This window comes from Phocoena sinus, chromosome 13, assembly GCF_008692025.1.
Source record: "Phocoena sinus isolate mPhoSin1 chromosome 13, mPhoSin1.pri, whole genome shotgun sequence".
Lineage (NCBI taxonomy): Eukaryota > Metazoa > Chordata > Mammalia > Artiodactyla > Phocoenidae > Phocoena > Phocoena sinus.
The window spans coordinates 69,659,257-69,670,988 of NC_045775.1; the positions used below are offsets into that span (position 1 = coordinate 69,659,257).

At 40.6% G+C, this 11,732-nt stretch overlaps 1 protein-coding gene across 1 annotated transcript; it reads left to right on the forward strand.

Moving 5' to 3' along the window:
- Positions 1-5,936: 5,936 nt before the first annotated feature.
- Positions 5,937-8,377, forward strand: LOC116764494 (lithostathine-like). Its single transcript, XM_032653161.1, has 5 exons — positions 5,937-6,120; positions 6,696-6,814; positions 7,026-7,163; positions 7,804-7,930; positions 8,195-8,377. Exons 1-5 carry the CDS (start codon positions 6,045-6,047, stop codon positions 8,260-8,262), a joined length of 528 nt encoding a protein of 175 aa, XP_032509052.1. The 5' UTR covers positions 5,937-6,044; the 3' UTR covers positions 8,263-8,377.
- Positions 8,378-11,732: the final 3,355 nt, after the last annotated feature.

Below are 11,732 nucleotides of genomic sequence, written 5' to 3' on the forward strand. Positions count from 1 at the left end.
GTGGTTGATTTCTATTTTCATGCTGTTGTGATCAAAAAAGAAGCTTGAACTAATTTCTATCCTCTTAAATTTGCTGATGATTGTTTTTTTCCTAGTGTGTGGTCTATCCTAGAGAATGTTCCATGTGCACCTGAAAAGAATGTGTATACTGGGTGGGTTTGGATTTAATATCCTGAAAAGATAAGTCTAAATCTTCTGTTTTTGTCATTTTGGATCTCTGTTTCCTTATTGATTTTCCATCTGGAAGATCTGTCCATCAATGTGAGTGGGGTGTTAAATTCTTTGACTCTCATGGTATTCCCATCAATTTCTCCCTTTACATCTGTTAGTAGTTATTTTATGTACTTAGGTGCTGCTATATTGGGTGCATATATGTTAACAAATGTAATATCCTCTTCTTGTATTGATCCTTTTATCATTATATAGTGTCCTTCTTTGTCTTTCTTTATGGTCTTTGTTTGAAAGTCTATTTTGTCTGTTAGGAGTATTGCTACCCCTGCTTTCTTGTCATTTCCATTTGCATGAAATTTTTCCCACCAGTTCAGTTTCAATCTATATACATCATTTGCCCTAAGTGGCTGTCTTGTAGGCAGCATACTGTAGGTTCTTGTTTTATTAGTCAACCTGCCACTCTATGTCTTTTGATTGGAGCATTTAGTCCATTGACATTTAAGTTAATTATTGTTAAGTATGACTTTATTGCCATTTTAAACCTTGTTTTCCAGTTGATTTTGTATTTCTTCTTTGGTACTTTCCTTTTCTTTTGGTTTTTCATTTTGTGGTTTGATGCTTTTCTTTTGTATTATATGTGTGTTCTCTTCTTTTTTTTTTTTTTTTTTTTTTGTGAATCTAGTGTATGTTTTTGATTTGTGGTTACCCTGTTTTTCAAGTGTATTAACCCATTACTATGTCTACTTGCTTTAGATTTGTAATCATATAGACTCAAACAAATTCTTTAAAAATAATGTACATTTTCTTCCCCCCCGACCACCATTTCATGATTTGGATGTCCTCTTTCACATCTTCATGTTTATTCTTTTGCGGTTCATTGTTGTTATCATTGTTTCCACAAATTTTTTTCTTATTTTTTTTAAATCTGTATACTGGCTTAATTAAGTGATTTACTTTACAATTTTGATATTCTCTTTCCTCTAGATTCTTACTTCTTTTCTATAAAGAAAGACCTCTCAATATTTCTTTTAGGAATATTTAGTTTAGTATTGCTGTATTATTTTAGTTTTTGCTTTTCTGAGAAATCGTTTATCTCTCCTATACTGAAAAAATTATCTTTATGGGTAGAGTATCCTAGGTTTCAGGTTTTCCCTTTGTGGATTTCAAGTACATCTTGCCACTTTCTTCTTGCCTACAACGTTTTTGTAGAGAAATCAATTGATAGCCTTATGTGGGTTCCCTTATAATTATTTATTTTTCTCTGCTGCCTTTAGAATCCTCTCTTTATCTTTAAATTTTGTCATTTTAAGTAGAATATGTTTTGATGTAGATCTATTATGTTCATATTGTTTAGGACTCTCTGTGCATCCTGTACCTGGATATCTGTTTGCTTTTCTAGCTTTGGGAATTTTTCATCCATACTGTCTTCAAATATATTTTCAATCCCCTTTTCTCATTCTTCTCCTTTTGGGACCCCTATTATGCATAGATTTTTGTGCTTTACATTATATCATAGATCTCATATATGGCTTTCACACTTTTTTTTTTTCATTTGTATATTTCTCTGACTCTCTGTGGTCTTGAAGAGCTAATTTTAAGTGGGAGCATCACTGTGTAACCTGCATGAGTCTCACATTTTTGGTGTAAGGGTTGTTTGTTTTATATGGATGCCTCCATACCTTTCCTCAGTGTGTGCTGGGCAGATCGCCTAGATAGGGGGTGTGATTGTGGTTGTGGTGACCAGAGCCTGCACTTAACATTGACCAGGGCCTCCTCTTTGCTCTGTGGTTGTCACAGCCCTGTTGGGACATGATCTGCTCCCCAGTTGTTGGATAGAAACCCCCATATCCATTTTCAGGCTTTGGTGTGAGGTAGGCAGGACTGGAGCAATCCTGCTGGGAGACGAGCCACTTAGTATTCCTCTGCAGGAGCTGTCCACTAGGAAGTGTGGTCTGTGGTGTCACCTGTCACCCTTGGTGTGGCCTCACAAAGGACTGTTGATGACATTGCCCTTGGCCCAGCCTCAACCACGGGAATGCAGGCAATCATCCTGGGTGTGCCTCAGGGCTTGTGCTCACAAAGCCACCAGCACAGAACCACAGGCGCACATCCACTGAAATCTGGCTCTCAGACCACAGGAGTCACATCTGAAACCAGAAGGCATGGTGCTCAAAATACTGCTTAAAGACTTCTGGTGGACTACTAAGTCTGCTTAACTGAGCAAATAAGTGTAGGGTCATTTGTGGTATAGTCTGATGGTACTAGACAAATCATGACTCAGTTGAATACTTCCTGGATCTGTAACTCAGAATGTTAGTGTTTAATGCTTTTCCAAGCACTTTTTGTTTTATGTCATGTATTATAGAATGTTAGAGCTAAGTGTCATTATAGATCATTTAATCCTAATGGGAAATCACGTAAAACAGATACCAGGAAGAGAGTTCAAGGGTTTAGCTCACAGCAAAGATTTTGGGACTAGTGGAAAATAGGAATGAAGTATTAATAAAGCTAAAGGTAGAAAAACATAGATAGGGGGAAGTGTTTTCAATAACTGCCAGTGTTTGCAAATCACCTTCCTGGGCTGGAAAGGGCATCGATAGGCTGTCTCTCTTAAAAAAAAGGGGCAGCATAGACACATAGCTAAGAAGAGGTATAGCAGAAATTAATATTTAGTTTACCAACTTCCAGTCCATTTCCTTTTCCACCTTATACCCATTGTTGAGCTAAAGCTGTACAAAGGATGGTAAAGGTCATACACTGGTGAGTTACAAAATCAGACCAACCCTGGAAAGACCCCAAGGCTTCCCACATCAACCTGCTGATGTGATCAAAATCCCATCTGCTTGAGAACTTAAATCCTCTTGAAGCTGAAAGCCAAGAGTTTTCCCTCATGCTCAAGTCATTCAGCCCTCCTGGCAACACAGTGCTGAGAGTTACAGAGAAGGACATTATTTCCTTAAGGGAATGTTATTTTTTTCTTATTAAATCATTGAGTCCATCTTGTGGTTCTTAGTGGGGAAGATTGTTTACATTTTGTGTTTGATTTTTGGTTTTTGTCATTTCTGAAATTTTGGTAGAAAAATGACACAAAGGACACTTCCCTAGAGGGGACAATGTTTACCTGTTCCCCTTTCTGTCTTCTGGCTCTCCCATGAGAGTGACCCTCCCCTAGGGAATGTCATCACTTTTAATTTAGTTACAAGTAGTCAAATTGATAGGAGTTCGGTATTTTTTCCTCTTTTCTTGTACTTAGAAAAAATATGTGGGCTTCCCTGGTGGCGCAGTGGTGGAGAGTCCGCCTGCCGATGCAGGGGACGCGGGTTCGTGCCCCGGTCCGGGAAGATCCCACATGCAGCAGAGCGGCTGGACCCAAGAGACATGGCCGCTGAGCCTGCACATCCAGAGCCTGTGCTCCGCAATGGGAGAGGCCACAACAGTGAGAGGCCACGTACCACAAAACAAAACAAAAAAAAAGTCAATTTTTGAAAAATAGGTCAAAAATTCAGCAATGCCCTCTTCTCATTCCTTCTACCCCATGAATCCAGCCCTCTCCACCAATGTGAGTGACTCTAAAGACAATGGCTAATGAATACGTGGTTTTGCTCTGATAGAGGAAGAAGAATGGAACAGTGCACTTACTGACTATGGATCAGGCTGGGGCTGCTGCCATTGCCTTCATTCATCAAATTGGGATGATATGCTACAGAGCTACCTTCACTCATTTAGTTTTCCCAGGATTGGGGAATATGGTCACTGACACATCCCAGAGCCTTGGGTGAGCTCTTATATTCCTTTGCAAGACACACCCATATTTAGAGTGAAGAGACGGTTGGAAGTTTCAGTCCCCCACCTTAAGGATTTGGATGGCAGGATGCCTGTCAATTTAACTATGACAGTTTTACCACAAGAAAGAAATGTGAAAATTCTGTCATTATCAAAAATGAGTTCATATTTCACAATTGTCCTCCAAAGGCATACTTTATTAATCAAGACCCTATTACAATTTACTCACTAGGATAGATTGTTATATCTTTTCAGAGTCTTTTAATCTAAATGGTATCTTTCCCCACAACACTGTGTTTCTCAGCAATTCAAGAAGCATGGGCCATTCTGTGTTTCTGATTGCTATTATTTACCTTTTCTCAAATAATTGTTTTACTTTAGCAAGATTACTTCTCAACTCATGCTATCTATACTTCCATGAAATATTGTTTTTTCACACTTGAAGTTCCACTGAGCTCTAAATATAGTTATGGCTTTGCATTTAAATATTTTTTGTGAAGTAAGTTATTTTTCCTTTGTAACAAAAGAATATGTTGGTTGTCCTATCCTTCCTATTAGATTATTTGTGTGTTCTACTGACTTTTGGATTCTGAGGACATGAATCAATTACAAGCTCAGTTGCATTGACTCCACCTCACACAAGCTGGCCTATAAAAACCACTTGAGAGTCAGGGTCTGCAGAGAATTCCAGCTTAACATATTCCCAGACTGACGAAAATAAACCTGAGCCACTTAGTATGTATCTCATCCTTGCCAAAATTGCCAACTCAGAAGTAAACATGAATAAGGAATTTTTCTCAGTATCCCCACATGAAGCTGATCACCCTTCCATGTAGAATGCAAAAAGAAGTGACACTTCTTCTACAGCCAAATGATAGTTTGCAAGGCAGTTGTCAGCAGCCCAGGGGAGTGAGCACCTTGATGAAGTAGAGATCTAACTTACATGCAATGTAGGATCAGGTCTACAATTTCATCCAACTCTTGCTCTTACCCTTGCTTAACTCCCTCTCATTCTTCCTTTGATTCTGCATCATTTGACTCTAGTGCTCCTAGGCTTGAAATTCCTCCATTGCCTCTTACTATATCACATTATTATTATCCATCAAGGAAGTTCCATCTCTCAGAAAATCAGCAAGGCAAGTTTCCACATTTCATTTTCCTTAAGATTTTGGCTCATCTATTGAGTTGTGAGATGATTATGAAGTTGCTTTAAACCTAGCTACCATGTAGAAGAGGCAACCCTGAACCACCGTCTCCTCTTACTTTCATTTCCTTCTCTGACCTCACTTACCTGTGACACTTGTCATTCTCATACTCACCTCCACTTATCATCCAACATTTATTTAATTCTACCAAACAATTTAAAAGAAATACATGTGTATACCTACAGGAGTGAGCACTTGAGACAACAACCAGAAGAAATACTCCAGTAGATGTGCCCCTTAAAAGTTAATACCACATTTTGTGCCACAGTTGCCTATCAGGGAAGAGTCGGGGAAAGAATAAACTTCACCTGTTCCTGGAAAAAGTGCTGACCTGTTAATGAGAAACAGGCAATATCTGTGGCAATTCCCAGGCTTTGCTGGGAAGAGACTCCTCCCCATGGCGGGAATCTCCTTGAACCAAAGCCAGGCCCTTCCCATGACCCCTGTCGTGGCTCCCCGATCCTGTTATTCATTTCAGTGCCCCTCCCTCAAATCCTCTTATAAAAACCCAGTCTTTTCTGCCCCGACAAACCAGTGCAGATCCCTCGCAAGAGAAGTAAGTAGGAGCTGAGACAAGATGACACCCCTGACAGGGGTTTCACCTCACATATTTCAGGGAAGGTATACAAGGATCCCTGTCCTCAGAGAATGCAGGAGCTCTGAGAGCAGGCAAAGGCAGTCCTGGGAGGCCTCAGGTGTAGTAGGATATATGGATTTTCAGATTCTTTCCAGAACTATGGAAGGGGATGGAAGCCATCAAGATGGATTTATTCCTAGGGAACTAGACAGAGGAAATGACAAGAGGTACAACAGGGGGTTTCTCATAGTCTCTCTCTGACCACCCTTCCTTTAGTTCTCTGGTTGTCTCTGCACATCACAGACAAAATGATGTCTTCCATGGGTGTCCCCAGCCTGTCCTGGGTACTGCTCTCCTGCCTGATGCTCCTGTCTCAAGTCCAAGGTGAGACTTCTCTGCCTCTAGCACTGGGTTCCCAGTGTTTGCTCAGGGCCAAGAAGAGGAGGAAAGCTCCTGTGTGCCTCCCGTGGTAATGGTACATCCCCACACAACAACATTGCCTGCAATTCCTGCATCATCATCCTTCCTTCTGGGTGACTAGTGGTGGGAGGCACCTCAGTGGTCCAGTAACAGTGGGATGAGACGATTCTCAATTTTCAGTAGAGTCTAATTTATGTGGGTATATTAAGGAGGGAAAGCATAGAGTGTCAGTAATGAGATGAGTAGAAGGAGAATGACTGAAGGATAAAGTGTAGAAACCGTCAGCCAAGATGAGGAGAGGGCTTGGACTTTTGAATAAGGCAGATGAATAAAAAGAAAACAGACCATCTCCCAATTACTAGGTCTACTTTATGATTAAGAAAAACTCCTGGAAATATTGGCATTGGTGACAGGCAGTCAAGAGCTTGGTGTCACTGTCTCAAGCTGTGGCACCACAGATATTCCTCAAGGTCACCTCCCCACTCCAATCCCCTCTCTCCATTTCGCCCCATGCCTCTCCTTTATTTCGTCCTGGCTAGGGGAAGATTCCCAGAAGAAACTGCCCTCTGCACGGATCAGCTGTCCGAGAGGCTCCATGGCCTATGCGTTCTACTGCTATGCCTTGTTTACAATACCTAAAACCTGGATGAATGCAAACGTGAGTGCTGGGATTTGCAGTTCGGGCTGGTAAGGAGAAGAAAATTAGAGACAGGGTTTGGGGGCCGGGAGTTCCATTCTCTAGAGTTTCTTGAGGGTGAGAATGAGCACCTCATCTTTTGCAAACACAACCCCTTCTCACCTACCTTGTCCCTGCCCTTCCCTCAGTGAGGGTCTCAAGCTCCTCCCTAGTCTCTCCCTTCTCCACACAGATGGCCTGCCAGAAGAGATCCTCAGGACAACTTGTGTCAGTGCTCAGTGGGGCTGAGGGATCCTTCGTGGCCGCCCTGGTCAAGAACAACTTGAAAACCGTCTCAGACGTCTGGATTGGGCTCCATGACCCCACAGAGGTACACTTACATCCTCTCTAGTCTGTTACCTCCCAGGATGCTATGGCCACCCAGGCCTGCTCGCTGTCCCCTGTGCCTGCCTTGGAAATAATGTAGAGATCCCTAGAGCTCGGAGATCAAGGGGGTAATTGGAGAATGGAGGGCCTTGAGACCAGCTGCAGAGCTGAGTTCTGTGCAGGTCTCCAGTCTCCAGCTAAGGTTAATCTGCCTCTTGTCAAGCTTTTACACAATTCACACACCACGCCTTGATTCAGTTTGCTGTGCATCCCTGAGTCTGCACATGCTGCCCTTAGCAAGTGCTAAACGTGTATTTAGGATTGATGCACTTTTCCCTTATAAAACATATGTTGTCTTGGAGGTTCAGAGGGTAATCATAAATGTACCACCAAGTGTAGTTCACACAGTGTCAAGTTACTCTGAGGGGTTCTATTCATCTTTGTGATTATTGACTTTTGAATTTGCCAATAGAAGCAAAGAGTTAGGGAGTGTTTTCCAGAGGAGAGCTGTGGGGCATCACCTGGTAGAGCAGAACTAATTCCATGAGGCTGGGGAGGGTAGCAGGTGTTCCAGCTGAGGGAATCACGCCAGGAGACCTCTAAAGGCCTTTCCACCTCACCTGACTCCATCCTCTGCTCTATAGGGCTCTGAGCCCGATGGCAGTGGATGGGAGTGGAGTAGCACTGATGTGCTCAATTACGTTGCCTGGGAGACAGATCCCTCCACCAGCTCATCCCCTGGCTATTGTGGGAGCCTGTCCAGAAGCTCAGGTATGAAACAGAGGAGGTCACTTCTGCCCAGTCTTTTCCATCCCCTCATCCCTTATTTCTGGGTCTGGTCTTCAGAGAATCCCCCTGGGATGGAACTGCTGGTCTGTCTCTCACCTCTTCTTTCTTTCTCTCTCTTTCCCCTGGAGTGGGACCCTGGTGAATTTGAGGGAGAGACTTTGAGTCCTAGGCCAGAATCTGGATGCGTCCCCATTGGTTTCTCAAGCTCCACCAGCCCCATTCACTTGAGCTCTTCTGTCTCTTCAGGCTATCTGAAGTGGAGAGATTATAACTGTTATGTGAACTTACCCTATGTCTGCAAGTTCAAGGGCTAAATCAGAATGGAAGTCAGTAGCCTGAGTCTGGTGTGCAGCTCATCATGGACTTGGAACCAAGAGTGAAGACCCATCCCGGAAAGGGGAATCCTCCCCACACCCCCAATCTGACCACCTCATTCTGGCCTTCCCTGTCTCTTGACCTCATTTCAGGCATTTGTGTGTGTGTGTGTGTGTGTGTGTGTGTGTGTGTGTGTGTGTGAATGCCATGGCCTGAGGTCTTGGAGAACAGTAATAAATATCCTATTCCAAACTTACCTGCTTTTGTGCTCTTGTCTTATAACAAGACTCTGAGGAAGAAGTTTGTATGGGAAGAATCTAGGAGTGCCTCTGTCAAGTTTCATCCAATTTCCTTGGATAATGACTGAATGTACATTCCCACCAGTGTATTTGTGATGAGTATGTAGGCCCTGTTCCCTTAGGAATTGGGTTGTGTTATACAAAGTCATTGCTTCCCCACACACTGTACTGTCCATTCCTTCTGATGGTATGACACAAGCAGCCTTACTGTGGTCTCATGCTATTTATTATAGAATGCAGTTCTGAAATCATTTGCTGTGAAGGATCGTGAAGTATCTATTCTTTTTCTTTAATGGGCAATCCACCTTGGATCATGACTTTTATAAAATATAGTCAAGAAGAAATGGACTGACATGCAGATCATTGGGAGTTGTCACTGTTTTAAGAAAGAAGCAAACAGTAGGTATGGCATTCCGCGATCCCAAACTTTACTACAAAGCAACAGTGATGAAAAGAATATTGGACTCAAAAAAAACAGACATATAGGTCCATTGAACAGAATAGACAGCCTTAATCTAAACCCATGCTTATATGGTCAATTAATCTTCAACAATGAAGTCTAGAATATACAGTGGGAAAAAGACAGTGTCTTCAACACTGGTGTTGGAAAACTGACAGCTTCATGCAAAAGAATCAAACAGGACTGCTTTCTCACACATATACAAAATTGAAATCAATATGGATAAAAAACTTGCATTTAATACCTGAAACAATAAAACTGCTAGTAGAAAAACATAGGGAGTATAGTCTGTGACATCGTTCTTTTTTTTTTTAAAGCAATTTTGCCTTTTTAAAAAATATTTATTTATTTATTTATTTATTTATATATGGCTGTGTTGGCTTTTCGTTTTTGTGCAAGGTCTTTCTATAGTTGCAGCAAGTGGGGGGCCACTCCTCATTGCGGTGTGCGGGCCTCTCACTATCGCAGCCTCTCTTGTTGTGGAGCACAGGCTCCAGACGCACAGGCTCAGTAATTGTGGTTCATGGGGCTAGTTACTCTGCAGCATGTGGGATCTTCCCAGACCACCACTCGAACCCCTGTCCCCTGCATTGGCAGGCAGATTCTCAAGCACTGCACCACCAGGGTAGCCCTGTGACATCCTTCTTAACAATATATTTATGGATCTGTCTCCTCATACAAGTGAAACAAAAGCAAAAATAATCAAATGTGACTAAGACAAAATAAAAAGCTTTTCCACAGTGAAGGAAACTATCAACAAAACAGAAAAACAGCCTTCTTACTGGGATAAAATATTTGCAATAGGGGGTCAATGTCCAACATACTCGAAGAACTCATACAACTCAACATCTACAAAAATCAAGTACTCTGATTAAAAAATGGGCAGAGGATCTGAGTAGATATTTTTCCAAAGAAGACAGCCAATAAGCATATGAAAAGATGCTTAGCATCACTAACCATCATGGAAATGTAAATCAAAACCACAATAAGGCACCACCTCACACCTGGCATAATGGGTATCATCAAAAAGACAACAAATTACAAGTGTTGGTGAGGAGGTGGAGAAAAGAGAGCACTCATGCACTGTTGGTGGGTATGTAATTGGTACAGCCACTATGGAAAACATTATTTCACAAAATTAAAACTAGGACTGCCATGTAATCCAGCAAATTCACCTCTGGGTGCTTACCTGAAGAAAAGAAAAACACTAATTTGAAAAGATAGGTACACTCCAATGTTCATTGCTGCATTATTTACAATGGCTAATGTACAGAATAAACCTAAGTATTCATCAACATATTAATGGATAAAGAAGATGAGGAATATATATTTTATATGTATAAAATTTATATAATGGAATATTACTCAGACACGAAAAAAACTGAAAGATTTTGTGACAATATGTATAAATCTAGAGGGTATTGTGCCAAGTGAATTAAATCAGACAGAGAAAGACAAATACAATATAACCTTACTTATATGTGAATTCTAAAATATAAAACAAACAAACGAAAAGAAATAAAAGCATTCATAGATACAGAGAACAAACAGGAAGTTGACAGCGGTAAAGGGTGTGAAATATGGGAAGGGGATTAAGAGGTACAAACCTCCAGTTATAAAATAAATAAGCCATGGGGGTGCAATATATAGGAATATGGTCAATAATATTATAATAACTTTGTATGGGGACAGATGATTACTAGACTTATCAAGCCGATCATTTTATAATGTATGCAAATATCCAATCATTATGTAGTACAGCTGAAACTAATGTAATATTGTATGTCAATAAATTTCAATTACAATTATCAGTAATACTGTATCAGTATGGTTCCTCAGTTGTATCAAGTGGTAAGACCCTGTATTACCATTTCAATAATTCCATACATCTAAAACTATTCTAAGAATTAAAGCCTTTTTAAAGATGAATTACTAAAATTAAAATATAAAAAAGTTACATATGTTAAGAAACCATTTATAAAATTTTAGATTTCATAGACAAAACTAATCTGCCAAATTGCTATAAAAACTTCTAAAATTTTACACTGGATTTCTGTAGTTATCTTGCACAGGTATGGCAACAAACAGTTTGAGGACTAGCAGCATTTCATGGACCACACAATTAGTTCCTTATCCCTATAGTTGCTGAATGGTATCACTTTCCTGAGTACTTGCAATAAATGCCCAGTGGGTTTTCTGTCCTGTGTCCTGGAAACATATTCTGGCCTCAGTCGGGACTAGAGTTGGGAAGGCTTAATATCCTGTGGGGTCTCTACTCATATTTCTTGAATAAATAAAAAAAGTGAATAAATGATTTATTTGAAAAGAACCACTTACATGAGTGAAGACGGTTACAATTTTCATTGAACCTAAATATTTTTAGACCATTATACTACTCACTACCTCATTTCCAACACATTCTCAACCTCATATCTTGTGTAAAAATATTTGGCCAATTGCCCCATCTGAAAGGGGGATGTCACCTTGGTCAAAATCTTCTATGTGGGCCAAGAGCCACTCAGCATTGCTACATAGGTATATTTGCCAGATAAAATAGAGGACTCCTAGCTAAATATGAATTTCAGATAAGCCGCAAATTGTTTCTTGGTATTAGTGTATATCAAATATTACATCTTTGCTCAACTTGACAGATATTGCATATTTGCCAAATCTGGTGATACTACATATGGAGGTTTTCATTCTCAAATAA

Coding starts and splice junctions, on each gene's coding strand:
- LOC116764494 (XM_032653161.1), top strand. CDS start 6,045: ATGATGTCTTCCATGGGTGTCCCCAGCCTGTCCTGGGTACTGCTCTCC. Junction 6,815..7,025: donor AAACCTGGATGAATGCAAAC/GTGAGTGCTGGG, acceptor TTCTCCACACAG/ATGGCCTGCCAGAAGAGATC. Junction 7,164..7,803: donor GGCTCCATGACCCCACAGAG/GTACACTTACAT, acceptor TCTGCTCTATAG/GGCTCTGAGCCCGATGGCAG.